Below are 25,716 nucleotides of genomic sequence, written 5' to 3'. Positions count from 1 at the left end.
AAAGAACAGCAAGCAAGAGCGAATCTTAGAATTGCTCCGATTTTTCTCAGGTGTTCTACCCTCTTCATTCTCCACTTCCAAACTGAATCCTCGCCCCACCTTCCCCTCACTATTAGGTAGCCACAGAACCCCCCAACTACATTCCACAACTTAGAGCCTATATCTAGCTGCAGGTCAGGCCACCATAGGTGACTTGATGAAAATCAGAGATATGCAAGGGTTCAGAATTAGAGAATGAAGTTGAATCTTTAAATGTTTATAGAATTGCAGGTGGTTGCAGAAGATGGAAGGGTCAAGGCAACAGACCAATCTAAAACAAGAATAAGAATTTTTTTTTTAGAATCAAGAGATTGCCAGACCGCAGCTAGTGTAGGTCATCGAGTTCAGGTAAAGAGGATTTGGTGGAAGTTAGGATCGGGGTGATATTGTTTCGTATGAGCTTGTGCTTATGGAGGGCGAAACATGGATCAGTAGCCAGGAGAGCTTTAGCACCGTCAAATCAGAACTGAGCCTGAAATAATCAGGGTTTGCTTTGATTGCCCATCAGTCAGGTAAACTGATGATCAATCAATTGACTTCCTGGAAAGAAACCTTGGCACTGACCACGAGACAGCACAATCTCGGCATTCGCACCTATTTACTAATGGCCTCTGTTTTCCTGACACTGACCACCACAACCCCCGCCCCCCCCCCCCCCCCCCCCCACCCCTCCATCCCCTGCCCCCATTCTCCGCAGAACCATTGATCTTTCCATGTGGTCCAGGTGCTGTGTGAGAGCTATGGTCATGACACTTAGACATAATGTGAGCCAGCTGAATAGAAAAATACTTAACGTTCCAGCGAATGTTTTCAATTAAAATCTTGCCATTTAAATCTATTATTTAGATCCCACCCCCATTATCTTGTACAATCAGAACTGCCCATTCCAGATGTTCAGCTCCAGGGACACACTGACCCGTTACCGGGAGGAAGTTTGCCAGTGTTAAGAAGTTTAACTTGAGTAAGCTCCATTACATAACTAACAGAACAGAACAAACTGGTCCCATTGGAAAGGTGCAAAATTCAAAGTATTCATAAGTGGTATGAAGCCAAACAAGCTCAGTCAGGTTGTTAGCATTTTGTACAAATGTATCAATTTGGGATGCTTAAATGGAGCACTTATGGGTAGAGTTCTGCCAGGGAGTTTATTCAGAATTTGATCTTAGATTTCCCAACCCCTATTTTGTACTGTGCTCATCTATTCACTAAATAATTTGTCAGGATTAAAACCTGCCTCCCTCTATTACTGTGCCACATAAAGGACGGATTCTATTGCCCTTCAGACCACAATCATCACTGCCTCCTGTTTTCACTCGCCTGTGGCATGGGATCCTGATAAGTGTCATACCATCCGCAACCACTACCTCTCTCTGGTGGCACTGATGTTCGGTAGTGTTTCCGGCCTCTGATGCAAGCTCCTGACCCCAGCGTTCATGATCATAGGGAAGACCTATTGCTGCCCAGTTAAGTACCTGCGTAATGCAGAGAATTACATAGCTCATACAGTGTAGGAGCAGGCTAACTGGCCCTCTGGTCTGTGCCAATGCATGGGTGTGCTCCACTAATTCTAACCCTCTTATTTCATCTCACTTTTACAGAATTTGTCTAATTGCTTTTCCATCATGTTTTTATCTACATTATCCTGTCCATCATCATCATCTCTCTCCTTTGACAAAAAAAAATCTAACTCTTGACCCCCTCCATCCTTACAAAATACCAATCCAGTTCCGACACCTTTTTCATGTCCGAGGTCTTTTCCGTGCACTGTTGCTTCCTAAATCATTGCCAGTCCTTCCCAGAACTCCACGTTTGAATCCATCCAATCAGGTTTCCTCCCTTTTCCATTCTACGGAATCAGCTCTTAGCAAAGTCACAAGTTACACCTTGCGTGTTGTAACGAAAGATAAACAATGACTCCTCATTCTTCTCAACCATTCAGTGGCCTTTGACACAGTTGACCACACTATCCTCTTCCAATACATCTCCACTTTTCCTCAGCGGAACTGTACTTACTAGTTTCCTCTTTGATGTAAAGCTAATTTTGAGATGAATTTTAACTTCCCTATGCATTTTGTGCTGTAGGAGCTAGTGATCTGAATAGCGTTGTAAGCATTCAACAAACAGACAGTTCCAATGGGTAAGTCATATTCTAATGACATTGCTGGTTGCCACATTTGGTTCTCCCTAGCAGTAACGATAGGGCCTGTGGCAAGGTTTACGATAATGACTCAAAACAGTTCATGGGTCACTGAGGAGCAGATCAAGGGTCAAGTTGGACAAGAGAACATAATGACACAGGCCGGTTCTATGCAGAAAAGAACTAGTAAGCTGTACTGCGAAGAAAGTGTGAGCAGCCACTGGCTCTAAGCAGTCAGAACTCGGGAAGAAGTTTTCAGAGTTAGTAGTTGTGTAACGGATAGTATAGTTGGGGCTGGCAGTGAGAAGTCAAGAGCACATGAATGGCTCTGTGCATTCAGCGCTCGGGAAGAAGTTCCAGGAGTCATTAGGTACAGCAAAGTGTTGGAGTCTGGGATCAGGAAAAGACCTGGAAGTTGTAGGGGACCATAAGAAGTCATGAACCAAGCTGTAAGCAAGTGAGAAGAAAACCCTGGGCAGTATTTATTTTGTGCAGCTGAGCCAGTTTAGAACTAAGGAAACAAAATTCAAAGGTGGTCCTGACCTGATGAAGCTTGCTATTTTTCAAAAGCTGGAGGGGTGCCTGAGAGTAAATTCTGAAGTGCACTCCCCAAGATTCAGGGGAGTGAAAAGCCAGGAAGCGGTGGTGGGGAGGAGTTTCTGAAAAATCCATGGATTTGTTTCAATCCTATTTGTTATTGGGTGTGTTCGTTAAGGCAGTTAACAATAATTTTTCTGTTAGTTATACTCTTGACTCTCAAACTTAACATGTGTCAAAGATAAAGACAAGTCATATCTGTCATTATGTAGTTGAAATCTTTTTTTTTAACCAATAATCTTTGCATGTTTGTTTGAATGAGATTTATTTGCCATAAACTAGTTATTCTTTGTTGACTAAAGAAACCAGGCTGACTTGTTTCTCGTATTAAATCAGATAGAATCTAAAACTAAGATAATTGGCCGTATCTGGTTAAATGGCTGGTTAAATTTAAAATTTGTTGTGACCAGTGAAAGACTGGAACTCAAAAAGAATCAGTGCATCCCTCCAAACTCGGTCATGCCAATTTAGGAGTGATGGTGGCAAAGTAATAATGTCATTTATAAAGGCTGCATCTTTTTATTTTTCTGTAACTTTGATTGTGGACTAATATGGGGAATGGGTCATTAAAGGAAAAGATTATAAAAAAGATTACTGCAGGTTTTAGAAGCATGCTACCTAATATCCATTTTAGGTGCTGTTTGTGTTGCTGTTTGTTCAAGCAGTGGGGAAAGTTGTACAGATTAGCTGGAGCCAGGTGTGTACATTAAGGGAGATTCTGCTGGCAACAGGTAGGTGATTGGTCTGGGCATTGGTGACCACATTCAATGATGAAGGCTTTTGGTATGCCAACAACTATGTGATTAGCTCCCAGGTACCTAAACACGTTATGGGTATGAATGTTTAGGAGAGAAGCCATCTGACCTCCAGAAAGGAAGGAGTTGTGCTTTTCTCTGCAATTTTTTTAAAAAAGCCTCAAACCTGAAGAAAGCCAGTTTATTTCCCTCTTCAGTTCCTGTAAACAGTGGCTCTTAACCAATAAATCAGAGATTTTCAAAGAATGAACCAGTTGCCCTGCGCCTCATGCAAGCAAATGCAAGTCCCTGGAGAAGAAAGATTACTGAGTAACAGGAACTTAGAAGGAAGAAGAATAATCTCAATGAACCCCATGGACAGGACATTGAACTGCCTAAAGAAAGGCTGGATAGGCTGGGACTTCTTTCACTGGAGCATCAGAAGTTGAGAGGTGACCTTATAGAAGTTTATAAAATCATGAGATTATTAGCTGTTGTGTTTTCCCTAGGCTGAGGGGTTTCAAGACCAGGGGACATTGTTGAAGTGAGAGGAGAGAGGTTTAAAAAAGACATGAAGGGCAATTTTTTTTTAACACAAAGGGTGATTCGCATACAGAATGAATTTCCTAAGGTGGACGTGGGCACAATTACAATGTTTAAAAGACTTTTGGATAAGTACATGAGTTGGAAAGGTTTGGAGGGATATGGACCAGGAGCAGGCAAGTAGGACTAGCTTAGTTTGGGATTATGTTCATCGTGGTCTGGTTGGACTGAAGGGCCTGTTTCCGTACTATATGATTCTATGGCTCTGCCCACTACACTTGTGTTTTTTGTGCTTGTCTGTATGTGTGTCCAGGGGGAGTTTTATAGAGGGTTAGAGTTTTAACTAGAATTTTAACCTCTAGCTAGAGTCTGTTTATTTGTAATAAATAGGCATTCTTGTTTAGCACAGAGGCCTGATCTGTGCTTTCTGTCAACCTGGGTCCGAAGATCAGGTAAATTGGGGAATTTTGCATACTCATAAAATCTTTAACTTTAGTGACAACTCCTGGAATAATGGGGCAGATTTCCAGTGTACCACCCCAATGAGGAATAGCATCCTGAATTACTAATTTAGATGCTCTGTGGGCATAGGTTCAAATCCTATTGCAGCAACTGGTGGAATTTAATCTTTACGAATAAAATCAGGAATTGAAAGCTGGTATTAATAATTATAAAAACTCATCTGATTAGGGTTAAGAAATAGGGAAGGAAATCTGTTGACCCTACCCAGTCCAGTCTACATGAAACCCGAGATGAGGAAGCCACTCATTTGAAGAGTAATTAGGGATGGGCAACAGATGCTGCTTTGCCAGTGACACTTGCATCCTGAGAAAGAATAAATGAATGAGCTCCAGTGACATCTCTTCCACCCCTCACGCCATTACCTCCAGTGTTTCCTCCAGTGATGTATTCCTGATGCTACCCTTGACAATGTCATTCACACCACCGCCTCAGTACATTGACAACAATCAGCTCCAGTTCACCACTCTCAGAAGATCTGCCACTGTTGGCAAATTGTCACACCACTTGCCCACCATCCAGTACGGGCAGAAGGTTCACCCAGTTGAGTATTGGGAAGACCAAAGCCACTGTCTTCAGCCACACTGCAAACTCCATTCGCTGGCCATTGACTCCATTCCTCTCCCTGGCAATTCTCTGAAGCAAAAACCAGATTATTTGCGACCTTATTGTCATATTTGGGGCTTCCAAAAAATCTGACCCATCGCCAAAATGGTCCTTTTGTACCTCCATCACAGACTGACCCCCTGCCCTCTTTCAGCTCAACTGATGTTGGAACAATTATCTGTGTCTTTTGTCACCATTACAGTGGTCCATTTGAAACTCTTGTTTTGGGTTCTAAACTTGAATAAGTCCTCTTCACCCAGTACTGCTCTGGTTGCTCACCTATATTTGGCTCCTAGTTGAGGAATACCTTGATTTGAATTCAAAACTCTCATTCCTCCATGGCCTGTCTACGCCCTATTTCCAGGATTTTCCATCAGCCCTGTAAGATAGTTGTACTCTGCTGATTCTGACCTCTCAATCAACACGACTTAATGAGTTCAGCAATAGTAGCCATGCCTCCAGTTGCCATGTGTCTCTCCTCTCCAATTTCCCTTTAAAATCTAACTTAAAGCTTACCTCTTTGACTATATTTTTGAGTCATCTGCCCTAACGTTACAAAATTGCCTTGAAGGTAGAAGTCAGAGGTTGGTGGTGGAGAGTTATTTTTCGGACTGGAGGCCTGTGACCAGCGGTGTATGGCAAAGATCAGTGATGGGTCCAGTATTTTTTGTCATTTATAAAAATGATTTGGATGTGAATATAGGAGGAATGGTTAATAAGTTTGCAGATGACACCAAAATTGGTGATGTAGCGGACAGTGAGGAAGGTTATCTCAGAGTACAACGGGACCTTGATCAGATGAGCTGATGAGCCAAGGAGTGGCAGATGTATTTTAATTTAAATAAATGTGAGGTTTTGCATTTTGGAAAGACAAATCAGGGCAGGACATACACACTTAATGGTGGTGTCCTGGGGAGTGTTGCCGAACAAAGAGATCTTGGGATGCAGGTTCATAGTTCCTTGAAGGTGGAGTCACCTTTATTGGTCAGTGCATTGAGTATAGGAGTTGGGATGTCATGCTGCAGCTGTACAGGGCGTTGGTTGGGCCCGTTTTGGAATACTGTGTACAATTCTGGTCTTCCTACTTTGGAAAGGTGTTGTTAAACTTGAGAGGGTGTAGGAAAGATTTACAAGGATGTTGCCAGGGTTGGAGGGTCCGAGCTATGGGAGAGGCTGAATAGCTGGAGTTTTTTTCTCTGGAGCATCAGAGCCTAAGGGCTGACCTGACAGAAATTTATAAAATAATGAGGGGCATGAATATGGTGAATAGCCAATGTCCTTTACCCAGGATAGGAGAGTCCAAAACTAAGTTGAGAGGGAAAGATGTAAAAGGGACCTAAGGGGCAACTTTTTCATGAAGGGAGTGGTGCGTGTATGGAATGAGCTGCAAGAGGAAGTGTGGAGGCTGGTACAATTATAACATTTAAAAGTCATCTGGATGGTTACATGAATAAGAAGGGTTTAGAGGGACATGGGCCAAATGCTGGCAAATGGGACTAGATTCAGTTAGGATATCTGGTCGGCATGGGCGAGTTGGACCAAAGGGTCTGTTTTCATGCTGTACATCTCTTTGACTCTATAACTCTAAGTGGAAACATTTTCTGAAAATGTCCAGCATATCGATGATCATTAATTAATTAATCCTTTCGTTTTCTCTTTTCTAGAGAAGAAAAGTCCCAGCTATATCAGATTTTCCTTATAGTGATACCCTCTCAGTTGCAGTGTAATTCTCGTAAATCTTCTTTTTAGTGCTGGAGCAATAGTCAGAGAAGGATTCACCCCCGCCTGACGTTATTTTTCAGCACCAATTGCTGTCCCATGATCATAACTCCGAGGAAGTTAGAGCTTCCCCTTCTTTCCCACTTCCTTCCCCAAAACAAAACAGCTCAGTCTGCAGCAATCCAGCAGAAATCATCTGGCTCTCATCTGTCTGGCTGGTTTCATCACCGTATCTGCTGAGGCGTTTGCAGAAACTGATGTTTTCAGGGATTTTTGCATGGTTGAACAGCCTGTGCACATTTCACAAGCCACAGTGGGTGTTTAATTACTCAATGATGTCCCTCAAAGCCACGTGAAGTGCGGACCTCTGGAAATGGGACTGAGGAAATCACGAGGGGTTGTTGTTAATACTTAAAGTCCCAGAGGACCGTTTCATGTTATCAAAATCTTCACCCTTACTCAGACTGCAGCTGCAGGAAAGTAAATCGTCCAGGTCTCTAGCAATAGTTTTGCAAAGTAGAGATTGATTGACTTGTGTTCACTATTTGCCAAGAGTAAAGTGAGAGATAAACTGTCTTCTTGTTTAGTTTTGGTGTTTAAATGCTACGCAGTCCGTCCAATAAATGCAGTCCATCGCAATATTTATTTTATTCTTACATTTTCTTAAAGTTCTCCCCTTCACTCCCAAAGGCATAGTTTATCGAGTGTCAATTGCCAGAGGATTAATTTAAAGATGATTGTGAAAAGTGTCTGGGTGGGGAGCGAGTATGTATGATTTCTTCTATGAAGGATCTCTTTCCATGTTGTATGACTGTATAAGTGAGGTGTTGTGATCTAGCATGCAATGCCTGAAAATTGCGGTGAAAACAAATTCACTAACTACATTCAAAAGATGTTGGACAAATGCTTGAAGGCGAAAGACATCACAGAATTGTAAGGTGCATACGGAGGCTGTTTGGTCCATTGTGCCTGCATCGGCTCATTAAATGAGTATCATTACCTGGTGCCAATCTCCTGCTTTTTCCCCATTCCCTTGCAAACTATTTTTTATCCAGATAATCAACCAAAGCCCTCTTGAGTTCCTCGGTTGAACCTGCCTCCGGCACACTTCCAGGAAATGCATTCCATGCCCTAACTTCTCACTGTATGAAAAAGTTATCTCTCTCTTCACCCTTGCTTCTTTTGCAGACCCAAAGCCGCCTTGTCTTTGTTCTTTTCATGAACAGGAATGGTTTGTCCCTATCAATTCTATCCAGCCAGCTCATGATTTTGAAAACCTCTACCAGATGTCCTCTTAGCCTCCTCACCAAGAAGAACAGTCCCAACTCTTCAATCTATCCTCATTACTGAAGTTCCTCACCCCTGAAGCCATTCCTATAAACCATTTCTGCATTCTGTCCAGTACGTTCACATCCTTCCTATAGTGTAGCACCCTGAACCGTATACAATACTCCAGCTGAGGTCTAACAAGTGTGTTGCACAATTTCAGCATCAGCTTCTTGCTCCTGTACTGTATGCCTCTTAGTAAAGCTGTATGCTTTACTTGATGCTTTCTCTCTACTTGTCTTGCCATTTTCACTGATCTATATATGTATGTGACTAGGCCTCTTTGCTCATTCATCCCCCTTTAGAATTGTGCCCCCTATTCTATGTTGTCTTTCAATGTTCTTTCTACCAAAATGTATTCCCTCTCAATTCCTTGCATTGAAACTCAGCTGCCTATCAGCCCACTCCACTAACTTAACTATGTCCTTCTGGAGTTTTACACTGACCTCCTCACAGTTTACAATTCTTCCAAGTTTTTTGTCATCTGGAAACTGCCCCCTGTACATCAAGATCATTGGCGTATATCAGGAAAAGCAAAGGTCCCAATACTGATCCCTGGGGATCTCCAGTACAAACCTTCCTCCAGTCTGAAAAATATCTATTGACCATTGCTCTCTGTTTCCTATTACTCAGCCAATTTGTATTCACATTGCTGCTGATCTTTTAATCCCATGATCTGTAACTTTCCCCACAAACCTGTTGTGTGCTCTATATCAAACAGCCTTGTGAAAGTCCATGTATATCAGATGCAGGGTTATGGGGAAGGTGCAGGTGAGTGGCTATAATTTGCTTGATCTACCCAAGTAGCAGGCACAATGATCAAACTGTCTCCTTCACTGCTGTATGAAAAGGGTAGCATTTTGCTTCTGCCGGTCACCTTCTCTTGGATCCGTCAAGTAGCAGTCGTGTACACTTAGAGTTGAGCTCCTCAAACTGAGTGGATGAGCTGTCGTGGTTCAATACAATCAATCCTCAATCTGCATCCCCCTCAGCAGCACTCTATAACTTAAGGCACTGGATAACGTGCATGAACAGAAGCCCAAACTGAGGTTTTTCTTTGCTGTCCCAAAGAAACAAGGCCACAGTTGCTCCTTTCATTGTCCCAGTTGAGATCAGATGCTTGTGCATAAAGCAGAACATCCAACCTGGGATTTTCCTGGCCTGTGTAAACTGAATGCACAATTACTTTCCAAGCTTATTCCACAATGCCAGATTACTTGGATGAATTTCCGAAGGGTTGCAGCCATTCTTAGAACCTGACCACGAGGAGGTGTGATGCCATTGGAAGGATAGGTGGTGGGATGAAAATGGGGGCAAAATTAAACTGTCCTCTGAGGTGAGGTGTAGCAGAATGACTACTGGCAAGTTGATGAAAGTCATTTCCTGATCTGTTCACTGCAGGGAATATAAGTGGTACTGCTTAAAACCTGTCTCTGATGTCTCATTGTTTGGCTCGTTGTCAAATATTGCTTGGTAATGCTCGTGATGCACCTTGCTATCTTTTGTCACATTAAAGATGCTATATAAAAGCAAATTGCTATGGTATGGAAATGAGATGAAGGGCTTCGCTGCAAGAAAGAAAAGGGGGAGGTCTTCACTCTACATTGCTTCTGAACGAGATGTTCATGTGTATCTCATGCTGACCTATCTATACAGTAACATTGGCAGGGGGCCCAGCACAGAAATGTGAAAAGGAAAAGATGAAATGGCGAATAAATTAAAACAGGAAAATAATACTTCTGTAAACTTTATGCAGGGTACTATGTGGTGGAATGAGATGCCTCATCTTCCCGCTTTACTGCTTTTAAATATATTCAATAAATAAGCACAACAGCAAAAGGTAATTTATTGTAGAGTACAGTTCATTTCACTGTGCAGAGTAGAGACTGAACACTCAAGCAGTCAGACACTGGCTCAGATCTAATTTAATATTGATAGTGTTGTTAGTCAGTGCTGTTTGTGCCTACTTAATCAAAATGGCAGGCATAATTATCTCCCAAGCTTTAGCTAATGGAGTTCTATTATACTTAAAAGATTCATGACAGCCCATTTTCTTTTGCTTCATATATTTATATTACATAGATTATCCCTATAATCCCATCTTCACAGCTTTATCCTCGGACTTTAGTTACTGCGTATCGCCGTGACCTGTCCCTTTAGGACAGAAAACGTTTTCCGCTTTTATTCACTTCCAGTCATTTCATTATTTTATTTTAATGAACCCTATCATGTTCCTGAGGCTTTTGTTTGGTTTCCGCTCGACGCTTATTTGAGGTCCGCCTCAACAGTACTAAACATGCAGATTTATGTTGTGGTCCAATAATGGGTTGCTTTTCCATGCATAATATCCGTGAAATGGGATCGCGGAATATGACGCGACTCTGTTTCAGTGCAGAAGTTGTTTTGGACAGTCTGCAGTAATCCAAGTTAGTATTGTGCACACAGTACGCACTGCTGGCAGGCTGTCTGCTTCGAGTGTCCAAATCTTGTTCCCCTATGATCCTTGTGTTCACTGCTTTACATTAGTTTTCAGTCAGACAAAGCCTCAGTTTTAATATTATCATCCTTGTGTTCAAATTCCCTTAAGAACTCGTCCCTCTCTTGCCTCTGAAACCTTCTCCAACTCTACAGTCCTCCAATATGTCAAAGCAAAGGACTGCGGATGCTGGAGATCTGAAACAAGCAGATCTCTCGAAAGAGGATGCCAGACTGCTGAATTTATGCAACAATTTTTGTTTTTGCTTGTTCCACAATCCTCCAACCTCTGTGCACCTCTTCTAAATCTGACCTCATGCACATTCCACCCTATTGGTGGCTGTGCCTTCAGCAGTCTAGGTTCTGAAACCCCTCCTCCCTAAATTTCTCCACCTGTCTTTCCTCTTTAAGGTTCTCGTTTAAGCTACTTCTTTGGCCAGGCTTATAATATCTCTTTATGTGGTTTGATGTCACACTGTGACTGATAAGGTTTTTATGAAACGTGTTGACTCATGAATGTGAAACAGAAAGAGAGAAAAAAACAGCTTTGGGTATACCAAATAAAGCAATGAGTTTCCGCATCTGTGATTTCTGACTCTCTTTTTCACATTCCACAAGTAACTCACTCCCTTTTATTCATTAAGTTGCTTAAATATAGCTCATAATTCATTACATTAGAGTACAACTCTTCCTTTGGAACATAACTTTTATGTTGGAGCTTAAACTATTAAATACAATGTAAGTGGAAACGTCTGACTGAGAAACTGATAAACAACCACAAGTAACGCACTTCAAACAAGCTTGTCGCCAATTATAGTTAAAAATTAACCTGTGTTTATCTTCATAGTCAGAGTTAATGTTATAAATATTGAACAATTATGACCCATTTCTAGATCTTTTGGTAAAGCCAAAGTGTCCAGCATTAACAAGAGGATAAAAGTGAGCAATTCTGACAAAGAGAACCATAAAATTCCATTAGTTTTATCAATAATTTATAAGGTTTACAGATTCAAAGAGTTGTGTTGAAGTTAAAAGTAATTAGTTTGCTGTTCTACTGGATTCATCCCAAAGCATGCTGTATTGTGTTGGAGATGGGCATGGGGCTTCAAAGGTTCCTTTGTTAAATTTCATGCGTGTTTCTCACAGAAGGCAGTTGCAGTTTTGTTTCTGATATAGTACACATATTGTTGAGTTGGGAGAGCCAAAGGAAATAAGGGTTAGTTAGACCTAAGTTCACTTCTCAGAGTATGGGTGAGGTTCAAACTCACTTTGGAATTCCTGAGAGGGAAAGAAGCTGGAAAATTTGTCTAACTTGATGTTAGAGGAGCATATCGTGAGTAGTGTTCACAGAGCCACGGTGCAGAAGTTTCACCGAGCTTGGAAGCAATCATTTTGGAACTGGCAGAGAGAAAAACATCTACAGTGACTGAATCAGCTGTAGGACCAACAACTGTACCAAAGTTAAGGGATCATAGAAGACCATTAGAAACCTAGGGCGTCCTTGATGTTTAAAACCCTAAGCAAGAATGCAATGAAGTGCTGAGATTTTGAGGGATCACTTAGTTAAAAGCAAATGGAAGAAACACATGAAATTTCATACCTCAGCAAGTAGCTGGAATACTGAGCAGGAATCAAGTGATTTCCTGGGGATCTGTTGCAGACTTTTGAGTTGTTCTCAGAACAGTTGAATGGACCATCAAGATTCTTGCAACATACAAGGGAACTCTTGGGGATGGGTGAAGAGTAAAATAGTAGAAACAAAAACAGAAGCAGGTCTGGCAGCATCTGTGAGGGGAAATCAGAGTTAACATTTCGGGTCCGGTGACCCTTCCTCAAACCTGCTGAGCTTTTCCAGCAACTTCTGTTTTTGTTTCTGATTTACAGCATCCACAGTTCTTTCGGTTTTTTATTTAGTTTAAAAAAAAACTGAGTTCATTGCAAAAGTAATTAAACACTATGCTAAAGTAATGGCGCTTGGTTTGTTTAATTATTATGTACAATAATTTTTGTTTAAAAATGTATGTTGTGACTTGATGCAGTCAGCACTTTAAATGTTCAAGTTCCGATCAGGATTGCAACAATTATTCCATAGGTAACTCTCTCCCTCCCTATTCAATATTCCAGAAGTTGGGCTTGACAGTTCCCACAAGTGTCACACTTTTGTCCAGTTTTCCAGAATATTTTCCTTTAATTACACCTCCCCTGCCCCATCCGAAAACAAAATATCCATTGGAGCTTGATCATCAAAAGATAAATGTGAGTTTATTTAAAACTGGTTACCAGAAACTTGTAACTGACTGCAACTTTGGAATAGATGGCCTGCTTCCCACTGCTTTGCCTCTTGTCCTGGGCACTGCAGAGGATCATTAATAGCTTTCTCATAATAAACATACAGAAGGCTGCCTGCAAGAACCTCCCTCATGATAGCTTGAGGTCATCTATTCTAATTTAAAAATGCGTGACTTGGTTTAGCTGCAAGTAATAATGACTGCAATGCCTTCTGTCCCTAGCATTTGAAGAAAAAAAATGCATGTGCTCACTGTGATGAATGTGACTTTATTAAAAATTCTATAAAACAGATGTTTTCCATTTCAATATGCTGTGTTCAGGGTTACCATTGGTGTAATTGGCTGTGGAGGGTAATGGCTGTTTTATTCGATGTGTATCTTATTTTTGTCTTCTGCCTGCTATCTTAACTGGTTACTGAAGTTCACACAATTATTTATTTTTGAATTTGTTTCCTAGCTGTATTTGACAGGCCTGGGTTGGCAATCATGTTTCTTTTCATATAATATGCCTGTACCTACACACACGCTAAGGTGAGATACCACACTGTGAAGTCATTTTAGAACTGTGGCACCAATCGTATTGTGTCATTTCCACTTACTAGTTGATACTTCATTGACATTGCTTGCAGACCAAAAAAGAGTAAAAATGTTGACTACTCCTATTTTCTCCAACATTCACTAATTATTTTTATCTTTGCCTCACTTCATATGACATTCCCACTTTCTTTCATTTGTTACCTTTCAAACACAGACGTGCACTGTCTCACATTCACTCTCACCATCTCATCTCCTCTTGCTCATTTTCCTCCTCTTCCCAGCTTTGTACACATGTAGAAAAAAATTCACTTCATTATCATCCACATCTTCATGTATAAAGACTGTCAATCAATTTGCCTCTTTCAATGATCTTTTCTACCTGGACACTACATTTTAATAGTCTATTTATATGCATACCAACGTATTTGGATGACCCCTCTTCTTAGCTTCTTACCACTTAAAAGAAATTTCTGATCCAAGGTGAGTGACCACTCATTTAGCTACATTAAAATCCATCTGCCCCATTTTTGTACATTTATTTAATGTATCAGTGTTTCTTTAGAAATGCTATGCTCCCATCTGCACTACAAAAAGTGCCTTTAACTCAGTGTCAATGGCAAGTTTGGACACATGACTTTGTATTATGTTATCCACGTCATTAATAGATAGAAAGAATGGTTGAGACCCAAGCAAGATCTTAACTGGGCATCAATAATCTTCTCTTTTCAATTCAAGTGCAAATATCCATTGTCCCAACTCTGTCTTCTACCACCTAACCAGGTCCCCATAATTGGCTTTCGGTTTCATGGGCTATAATTTTAGCAAATGGTCTCTGATATGGAGCCCTATCGAATCAATTTTGGAAGCTATAATATATGAAGTGTGAACTATATTCACAGCCATTCCTCTGTCTACTACTGTCTACTCCAAAACCTTACTACTTAAGTTACTTCAAAAAGTTAAATTAGGTTTTTTAGACATGACTTGTTCATTACAACTCCAAGTTTGCTTCTAATCAACTCAAATTTTTCTAAGTACTCTGTCACTGTGTCCTTAATTATAGATTTCAATAACATTCCCAATAACCAATGTTAGACTAACTGGTCTATAATTTACCATTTTCTCTCTCTGAAATAATGGAGTAACACTTTCAATTTAAGAGGATTCATCTTCAGCGGAAATTGCATTGTAGATTATGGCTAAATTGTCTGCAATTTTCTCATCTACTTCTTTAAAATTTTCGGATAGAAATGATCAGGACCTGGCAACTTACCAGCCAATAATGACTTTTCCCTTCCAATACTATTTTTCTGTTTGGCTTAAATTTCATGGGTTTCATTCTTGATTAATTTTTCATTTTCCTGGAATGTCAAGTATATTGGCTTCATCTTCAATGTCGAAGACTGATGCAAAGTAATTTTTCAATACTTTTACCATTTCCTCATTTTAATTAACAAATTACCGTCATCTGTTTTTGAAGGGCCCACATTACCCTCGACAACCTCCTCTCTTCTAATATAATTATAAAAAAATTTGTATTAATCTTAATATTCCTCACAGACCTCTTGTAATGTTTTCTGAGTATTTTTTTTGTTTTCCTTTGTTGAGGTTCTTATCTCTCCCAGTCTGTTGAAGCTACACTATTCTTCACTCTTTTGTCTGTCCTTTAGTTTAATGTTATCGCTTCCCTCTTTTGTCAACGATGGCTGTTTTATATGATAAGTAGAATTCTTGCCCTTTGGCAGTGTATACTCTACCTATATTAAGCTAAGGTCTTTTTGAACATTTCTCATTGTTCATCTGTCATTTTACCTGAAAGCAGTTTTTTGAGGTTTGCTGTTGTCACTCAGCCTCTTCCTGATGAAGCTACCTTCCAAGCTGTATCTTTATATCATAGATATCATAGAATCCCTAAAGTGTGGAATCAGGTCATTCAGCCTATCAGGCCCACACCGACCCTCGGAAGAGCATCCCAACCAGACCAAAACTTCTATTCTATCCCTGAAACATCGCATTTCCCATGGCTAATCTACCTGGATTGCACATCTCTGGACACTATGGGGCAATTTAGCATGGCCAACATACTTAACCTGCACATCTTTGGACTGTGGGAGGAAACCGGAGCACCCAAAGGAAACCCACACAGACACGGGGAGAATGTGCAAACACCACACAGACGGTCGCCCGAGGGTGGAATCAAACCTGGGCCCCTGGTACTGTGAGGCAGCAGTGCTAACCACTAAGCTACCACATCGCCCCTAGGGGATATTTGCACCTCTTAACAAATTACTTACGTTCTGATAGTATATAAAACTCTAGACAGTAACCTGTTCTTCAGTTCAATGCTGCCTTTCTCAAATAATGGCCAGAATTTCACAATATGCTTGCACCTTCACCCGATTTCTGGGTGTGGGCTAGCATGTGAGGGACGCATAAAATTGAGTGCGATGGCAAGGGTAGCCATGCCAACTGCCTACCTGCCTCTGGCATTTTGTCAATGATGAAGGGAATCTGTCTGGTTCTTTGGCCAATTGAGACCCCTAAGTGGCCAAATTAATGACCACTCAAGGTGTCTTCCTGCTCGAGTTGATACTTTACCAGTGGTGGGGGTGTCTACACTATGTAGCCCAGTGAAGGAGGTGGGGAGGTGCCTGTTGTGGAGGGGTAAATGTTCCTGTTGCATTGGCTTCACCCATTCTACGGAAGTTACATACAGTCCGTGAGTGGAAACAGGGAGTTCAGAGAGGTTTATCTGTGTCTTACTCCTTCACATTGTAGTAATTATGCCTGACCCGGTGTAGATGTACTTATTGCTCTCACGCAATAAACCTTCTTGTTATTTAAGAACAGTGCCTAGTCTTTAGATTCTCTACAATGATGTATCCTCTACCACTAATCACTAGGTAGGCCCATGACAAAGCAAAGACAAAGGAGGATTGATGCCAGAGTATTGCCTCAAGCACCTTTGCTCAGTGTTGCGTACTGGTGGAGGTGGCAAACACCAGAAGGTGCCAGAGGTAATTACTTGGAAAAAATACATCATGGTTGCAGGGGTGTTGGTCTGTTCTCCATCATGAGAAGAATTCCACTTTAGAACATTCGTGCTTTAAGACACACACAGTCAATCAGCAGCTGAAATGTGATTATTGACACAGAGAGAGAGTCTGCAACAGGGCAAACTCAGCACTCCAAAGACCATGAAGGTGGTCAGAAGTGCAGGAAAATGAGTGTGGGCTCGGGACAAGAGAGAAACAGCAGCCACACTTAGAAAAAGGCAGATTTTAAACAAGTAGCCTCTGTAAGGAGCCAAAGTAAACTGCAAGAGTGAAGTTAGGTATTCCTACGGGAAAAGAGGAAATAGACTTTATGAAAACAATGTAAGTACCAGAAAGGGAAGGCAAACGAGTGAAAAAGAGTTCTCACCTCCCATAACAAGCATCACCGCTGTCAAGTTTAGGCGCCACAGGAACAAAGAAAGGGCCAGAAAATAAAGTTTGTAACGAGCTGCAGAATCTGAAAGTCTTCAGATTTTACATAAAGCTGGAAAAGAGCAAATTTAGTGAAAGAGTCAAATGGAAGAAGTCACATTGGGAGAAACTAAAGATGTAAAAGGACCAGATCTAAATATTTAGGCAGCAATTTTAGAAGGAAGATTTATAAGAGCTGCAGCCAGAGACCCTCATTTAGAATAAAAACCGAAAGAACTGCGGATGCTGTAAATCAGGGAAAAAAACAGAAGTTTCTGGAAAAGCTAAGCAGGTCTGGCAGCATCTGTGAAGAAAAATCACCGGACCTGAAACATTAACTCTTATTTTTCATCAAAGGTGCTGCCAGACCTGCTGAGCTTTGCCAGCAACTTCTACATTCATTTAGAAAGTGGTATAGACTAAAGTGTGCATTGACTTTTGGACCTTTAAAGATGATAAAACAACCATTTTCTCTGGGAAAAAGTTTGAAAACCCCAGCTTAGCATCAAGAAGGCAAGAAATCTCTGTAAAAGGTGGGAAACCACTATTGTAATCATTAAAAAAGGGATGGAAAATATAGAAAAAGGCTAGAAAATCCTGTAACCTGTAGGAATACAGTAATGCAAAGATGCATTTGAAAAGCTTGAAGAATTCAGTAATATAGAAATGAAGAGTTTGTTTTTTAAAAAACTGGCTGGCGAAAGAAAATTAGAAAGTCTTGCAAGCTCTATCATCATTCAACTTAAAGCAGCATTGGTGAATTAAAAAATGCAAGCAATATTGAACTGACACACATTTAAGGTAACTGTATGGCATTAAGATGACATAGCACATTGTAAAGAAATGGGAATAGAGACTTCCTAGCAGATTCAAGTTTAGAGAAGCTCTGTACAGAGTGCAAAAATGGACTTCATAGAGGTGACAGTTAAGATACAGTATTTCCTCAAAATTAAACATTAAAATTGAACCATTTATATTCAGTGTGGCTGACTGCAGATGATGTTATTAACAGACAAACGTTCAAACAGAATACAGACACTTTTGAAAATGTCTGTAAACCTTTAATATTTACTTCAATTTAAGAACTAATAAAATTCCTGAAAAAGCAAAATTTGACAAAAATAAAGTTGTGTCCAGTAGAATTTCATTACAGACAATTTCATTAATTACATCCACATATTAGTGGTAAACTGTGAATATGGAGCTCTGAAATCAGAAATCATTGGAGCCAAAATTGTTGTTGGAATTCTTGATAAAACTTCATGCTGGAAGCAGCAACCGGAAAGACAGATTCTGAGAGGAAATGAAACCCCTGTTTCAAAGGGCCACAGAGTCTATTCACTCTATTAGCTGTGGACATTCTAGAGAAGCACATGGCAAGCATACCAGAGTGAGCAAGCCCAGCAACAAAAAAAACAGTTCAGTGCTGCAAAACAACAAGAGTTCATGGGCACAGACAATGTTTAGCCATCACTAAGGAATGCTACATTTGCAAAACTCTAGGTCACTTCTGTAGTGGATTGTAATGAGGTCAGCTAGGTGGATACTGGCCTCTGTGGAGTTACTTTGACTTCCACATGATTTGCTGAAGTAAGATGCAGTTTCAGATCAGCAAGAATACCGGTGGCCACATACGTAAAGAGGCCTACACTGTAGATCTGATCATCAGTCGATCACCATTAGAAAAGATGCCTCTTTCCAGGGAAAATAGTTAATCCAGAAGAATCAAAAGAGGCAGAACTTGACGATGTCAATGGACATTCTCTTGACTTTGTCTCTGGTGGAGGAACCAATGATACTGCCCTATATAGACACATTATCATGCCTGGGAGGATAGGCACACTAACATAGCAACCTTGAAGTAGCCAGTAGCGACAGTATTGAGGCCATGATCATCTGAAACCAACTCCACTGGGCCGACCACTTGCTTAGGATGCCCAAGCAGCCTTTCAAGAATGGGGAGCAAAAGAGAGGTGATACTTTTCACAAGGGTTTCTCCAAAGGAATGGATTTGGACAGTGAGCATTCTGCAGAAAGGTTGTTAGCTGTAGTTCGGTGGACAACATGCTCACCTCTAATCCAGGAGTTTGTGAATACGAGTCTGTTACAGAGGCTGGAGCAGCATAATATATCCTGGCATGACCAGTCTAATACTGAGAAAGTGTTGTATTGTCTTTTGGATGATCCCTCTTTTTTTCTTAATTCTTATAATGGGATGTGAGCATCAGTAGCTAGGACAGTATTTATTGCCTGTTCCTAATTGCCCAGAGGGCAGTTAAGAGTCAGCCGTATTGCTGTGGGTTGGGAGTCACACGTAGGCCAGACTGGATAAGGATAGCAGATGCCTTCCTTAAAGGACATTAGTAAAAAGGATTGGTTTTTCCTGATGATTGCAATGGTTTCACGGTCATCATTAGATTAATTTCCAGATTATTTTTGAATTCACATTGCACCATCTGCTTGCTAAGTGGCATAAAACAGATGATCTAGTCATTCTTACATGTTTGTTTGTGGAAATTCATGTTGTGCCATATTTTCTACATTAAAATATTGACTATTACATTGACTGTAAAATTGTGAAAGATGCTGTATGATGCAGTCTTACTCATTGATTTGTTAGCCTTCATAGTTAGAATTTTATTATGCCCAGCGTTGAATTGTAGAAATTCTGAAATATTTTACATTAATGTTACATTCAGAACTACTGGAATATCATTTACAAGGTCATTCTGCAGCAGAGGATATAAGCAGATTTTTTTTTAATCAACGCTCAATGCTAATTCCCTCAGTGTTTCCACCATATTAAGTGCTGAAGCAGATAAATGCGAAACTGATAAGGTAGCGTTTTTGTTAGTTAGTGGACTATCTGTGCAGTTGCTGACTGAAAATAATTTTATCCAAAGCTGTTAAATGCACAAAACTGGCCCCACCCAGAGTAGAAATAACAAGAACAGTGACTTTCCACTAACTTTTCCTGTTTGTGGATATTCAAGGAAGATCTTTAAGCAGAGCTCATTTTTATGTGTTTAACATATTATAAATATTTAATTTACTAATAAACTGAACAATAAAACTAACAAGTCATTCAGTATAGTACTTGGTCATTTTTAGTGATTTAAAATCAGATTGAACACCAGCAGTGGAATTAACACTATTGTTAAAAGTGCTTTTTTTATTGCAAACCCATTTTCAGCTATATTAATAAAACAACAACAGGTTATCATCTTTAATTAATCCAGGAACATCTTTTAATGCAAAAAGATAAACAATTGTGTTCTGTTACACTGATGGTTTATGCTCGATCATGAAAGATGTAACGTTCGTGATTAAGCAATGAGACTTAATGGAAATATGCACTGTGACCTAAGAAACCCTATTTTATGATTGTGCTTAAAGCAGAAAATTACTCCTGGGGTCTTTGTGATTCACAGTGCCTGTAAGAACCAGATTCAATTTTAGTTTTTGTTTTAATCAGCCAGTTGCGGACAGAACAGGATCCAGATATAACTTGTGGCCTTTTTGCTACAGGCTGTGTGGTTTACCAGTTTCAAAGCCGTCGTAATTTCGAGCACGGTGTTTATGCCCAACATCAAATCGTATGACCTGTGCACCCCGACTCAAAATTATGGAAGTCAGAATTTCCCAGAAACCACTGAAACAAGTAACAAGTCTACAGATTAGGATCACTTCATTTTAAGAATACAAAACGAGGAGGGCCCTTAACCCAACCACGTGCAGTACTCAGTAAAAGTACCCAAATAACTAAAATATAGAAAGATACAAAGAAGTACATGGATAACTATCAACAGATAAAGTATATTTCGTCTGATACATTCATATTGGTACACATCTACAAATTAGGAGCACAAGTAGGCATTCAGCTCCCTGAGACTCCTTTGCCTTTGAGTAAGGTCATGGCTGATCTGTTTGAGTCTTGAATCCACATTTCCACCTATGCCGAAAAACCTTTGATTCTTTTGCCTAACGATGAGCTATCTACCCCCGCCTTAAAAATATTCCACGTCTCTGCCTCCACCGCCTTCTGAGGCAGACAGTTCCAATGTAGCATCTCTGTAGCTCGGAATTCTGCTGTCACTTTTCCATTTAAGGAATACTCTGCTTCTTACTGTGCTTCACTCCAAGGCCTCAAACTTCTATTTGATTGAATTATTGCAGCACAGAATTCAGCTCATTCAGCCCATTAGTTTATATTGCCTGTTTACTTTGGTCTCAGATTTAGAAGATTCCTGTCTCTGGAAACCCATGAGGCAAACAAAGCATGTGCTTCCACCTGCTTCTCGGAGCTTATTTCTCTCAGACTGTTGCTGGCCTGAAACTAGTGGACTCCTCTGAGGGCTGCCACCCTGCATCTAACATGGCAGAATGCAAATCTCTTGCCCATCGCCTTAGGCTTGTGGGAACAATTTACAGGTTGATTGGCCACCTGTTTGGTCATGTTACGAACACACCTTCCATGACCATACGCACAGATCTCCTGCCTCACAGACAGGGGTGTGCTATCCATTGAGCCAGAAGATCTCTTTCCCCTTCTACCAAAATGAATTTCTTCAAAAAAAATCTCCATTAAGCTAGTTAAATGTGATTTGCTCTTAATAAATACGAGCTGGTTTTACTTATTGAGTTCACAATTGTCTAATTTTGCTGCCTCCACCAGCCCTCTAACACTTTAAGAACTCTGTGATCCTCCAACTCAGGCTATTGTGTATCACCCCTCTTCTTTGTCCTACCATTGGCAACTATGTGTTGACTTTGGAATCCTTCCTGAAACCTCTATACTCTTTAAAATATGATCAAAACCTATGACTTTGAATCCACCCCTCCTCCTTGCATTGTCCCAGTGATTACTACTTTGGCTTAATATTAAATTTTGTCTCATCCCACTCCTGTGAATGGTCTTGGGATATTTTACCATACTAAAAGCCATATATAAATGCAAGTTTGTGTTGTTATTGTGTCATCGTTTGATGATGCCACTGTATTGTCAATCGCACCTGCCACTAAGAGTTGGATATTTTTCCTTCCAAATTTTCCCCTTTTTGTCCCAAAGTCACTTTCTGATTTAATGCGATAATAATCAGGAGTAGAAAGCCTGATTGTCAGCCATTTCAGAGAAATAGTTAAGAATTAGTTGTGTTGCCATGGGTCTGGAGTCGCGTGCAGGCCAGACCAGGTAAAGATGGCCGATTTCCTTCCCTATAGGATGTTAGTGCGCCGGACAGATCTTTACAACGATGGTCATGCTTGCCATTGAGCTAGCTTTCTCTAAATTCCAGATTGTTTTCAAAATTGAATTTCACCACCAGCCATGATGGGCTTCGAACCCATGTCTCCAAGTCTGCACCCTTCAGGACTCAATAATTTTAGAGTCAGAACACACCTTCCATATCCTTTACCCACCCCCACATCCCTGTCTTGATGTGGGCTGCTTTAATCACAGCCAATCCATTTTCACCCACTAATGAATCTGATTTTCAGCTTTTCTTTCTCCCCCAGATCAGTACTATCCACCCCTTTTGTCTGCCAGACTGCTGTTTTCTCTCTCTGAGCTCAATTTTCACCTATGATGTACTCCTTTACACCAGCCCCCACCCCCTCTACCCCCGTCCACCATCTTCAGCACGTATACCACCTTTTCCTAGCTACAGTCAGCCCTGAAGAAGGGTCACTGGACCAAAACTTTAACTCTGCTTTCTGTCTGTGGATCCTGCCAGACCTGCTGGGTTTCTCCAGCAATTTCTATTTTTGTTTCAGATTTCTGATCTGCCGTTCACTGCTGTGCATTTCCTCAGAACATTCGTCTGGGACTCTGGGATTACCTCTTGTCTTTTTTGTCCCTTCTCCAGTGTCCCTTACTGATGTTCAGTTCAGCAACCCAACAACACCAAGCTAGGAAATCTCCATGAATTGATCTGGACAGTTAGCACTGCTTAACTCACACTCCGGGAGCACGAGATCTAGGTTGCCTGCAACAAGGGAGTATAGGAATGTCAGATATGTCACCTTTCTGATGAAACATTAAACTAAGGCCTCTTTGACCTTCTAAAGAGGACATCAAAAATTCTGAGGCGCTGTTCCTCAAAGAGTAAGTGAGCTCTCCTCACTGCCTTGGCCAATATTTATCCTTCAATCAATATCACTGAAGCCGATTATCTGGTCATTTATCATCGCTGATGGTAATATCTTGCTGCATGTGCACTGGATTCCATGTTTCCTACGGTCCAATATTGATGCACTTCAAAAGTGTTCACTTTGGAGCTTGAGAGGGCTGATAATGAGAACTCAGGGAAAGCAGACTCACAATAAGATATCGTTCATTTCAGACTGTGGTGATGAGAAAGCTCTTTGCTCAAGAGTGTTGTGAATCCTTTGAAATTGGCTTCCCCACAGGCCTGTGGATGTTCCGTCAGTTTAATAGACTGATTGGTTGGTCTCTCAGCGAATCAAGGATATGAGCAACAAGTGGGATACGAGGTTGAAGCCAATCAGCCTTGATTGAATTGAATGGAAGAGCAGGCTTTGAAAGGCTGTTTGACCTGCTCCTGCGGTTAATCACCTTAGGGTGCCCTGTCAATGTAAAATATGCTATAGAATTGCAAGTGTTTTTCCTTTCTATCTCTTGCTTGCTGAGGATCAATGCTCAGCCAGATCCTGTATTGACCGAATGCTCGTGTCTTTGGAGTTGGAACCATAGCTGAATTTGCACCACCTTAGACCGATATTTCTGTGGGCTTTTACAACAACCTACTGCTGCCCAGCTAAGATAACCGTACTGTGAAATCAAACCTGGTACCTTCTGAGCAGAATGAATTAGTAACGTACCATGCTGCTGTTTGCCTGCTAAGCCCTCAAGGAACTCCGAACACCCTGCATATCCTGTAACATAGAAGTGCACGCTATTTTCAGCACTGAAGCAGACCATTCAGCTCAACTGGTCTATGTAGTGCTTATGGAGAGACAGTGGAGTAGTTGTAATGTCATTAGGCTGATGGCCTTGGTGCGTGGATTCAAATCCCACTGTGACAGATGGTGAGAAGTTTAAATACAATAAAAATCTGGAATTAAAAACCCAGCCTGATGAGGACCATGTAGCCATTGCCTATTATGGTTTTTAAAAAAAATGTTTCACCAATGTCCTTTAGGGAAGGACATCTGCCACCCATACCTGGTCTGGCCTACATGCAACTGTAGATCTACAGCTATGTCGTTGACTTATGACTATTTTCTGAAATGGTTCTAGCAAGCTGAATAGAACAAGGGGCAGTTGGTAAAATTTGCAGGCCTTACCAGTGATCCTCGCAGCCCATGAAATAATTAAAAAATGCTCACAAGTGAGCATTCTTCCACTTTGCATGGTTGCAATACATCCTCAATGCATGGTCAATACGTCCTGTATTACTTTCTTCCTAATGCACTTATCTAGCTTTCCCTTAAATACATCTCTATTGTTTCCCATGCGCTAGCAAGTTACAGATTCTAAACATTCTCTATGTAAAGAAATTTCTCCCGAATTCAGCATTAAATTTATTAGTGGCAATCTTATCTTTATGACCCCTCGTTTTGATCACCCCCATCAAATCCTTTCATCATCTTGAAGACCTTTGTCAGGGGACGTTGTGGTCTTTTCTTTGCAACAGAAGTTGGAACAGCGCCATTGTGTAACAAATGGGCAAGTTTCTGAAATAATTTGCTCCAGGTTACTTGGCTGTAGAGTTGATATGTTGACCTGTAGCACAGTATGCATTATCACACGACCAAAATCCTAGACTTGATTTATTAAACCATTCTGTTGTCCGCTATAGAGAATGTTGATTTGGATTTTTACTTCAAAAACACATTACTGTACCTTTAATGGGAGAAAACACACGTACCAATTTTGAAGGGATTTGCATGGGCAACCCAAAAAGGTGGGGGTTGGAGATGGCGGAAGCGGCTGTGTGAGGCATAGGCTGCCTCAGCATATGAAGAAAAAGATCTGTTTGGCAAGTCAACACCTAATCTTGTCCTATTCTGCTGTGCAGTGCAAGGCCTACTAACGTTGAACGAATCCACCAACTGAGGAAGGAGTACCAGCAGGCCAGGCGGGAGGGTGCCATTCCATCTTACGAAGAGCATGAAGGCAGGCGGTGGCCTAGTGACTATGAACCAGGCTGGGTAAGTCTTTACATGTGAAACCATTGAGATGGTACTCTCTGTTTATTCACCTTGAGTAAATCCTGTGAAACCGGACCTGCTCTTTTTGCGATTAAACAGACATTTGAACCGAAGTAGGAAACCTACAGTGGCCTAAGCCATTAAATCCCAGCTGCACTGATTTCATTCACAGCTGTCTTGGGTATGTGCTTCCCGGGCATGTATGAAGCAGAATAACACTACTTTAATGTATTTGGCCAGCAGTAGGCAGCAATAAATATTTACTTGTGCCACCATATGGTTTCTTGCCTTCTCCCAGATGGATGGTTATTGTGATAGCCAGATTAAGAATTCTGTATTATTTATCCATGGGTTGCTCTTTGCACACTAAGTTTGGAGCCAGGCAATGTTTTTTTTTTGGTGATTCATTCAGCATTGCAGCTTTGTTTATCCCCTAAGGGACATCATACTTCTGGGATTCTTACCTCTTCAAGTGCAGGGGAGGCAATTCAAATGAGTTTATTTTGATTTACTAAGTTGGGAGGGGGGGAAGAAAAACAAAACAGCTTCCCAGACAC

General features: G+C 40.9%; 1 protein-coding gene across 1 annotated transcript in view; it reads left to right on the top strand.

Annotated features, from left to right (window-relative positions):
• Positions 1 to 25,716, top strand: part of LOC109932140 (partitioning defective 3 homolog B) — an 851,675-nt gene that overhangs the window by 724,216 nt on the left and 101,743 nt on the right. The window contains exon 20 of the mRNA XM_048599077.1: positions 25,027 to 25,159. Coding sequence (XP_048455034.1) covers positions 25,027 to 25,159 — 133 coding nt within the window. The remainder of the gene's footprint in view (positions 1 to 25,026; positions 25,160 to 25,716) is intronic.

The sequence above is a fragment of the Rhincodon typus genome, chromosome 7 (genome assembly GCF_021869965.1).
Source record: "Rhincodon typus isolate 14 chromosome 7, sRhiTyp1.1, whole genome shotgun sequence".
Classification (NCBI taxonomy): Eukaryota; Metazoa; Chordata; class Chondrichthyes; order Orectolobiformes; family Rhincodontidae; genus Rhincodon; species Rhincodon typus.
Note: the sequence above shows the minus strand (reverse complement) of the source record. Positions and strands in the feature narration are given on the sequence as shown.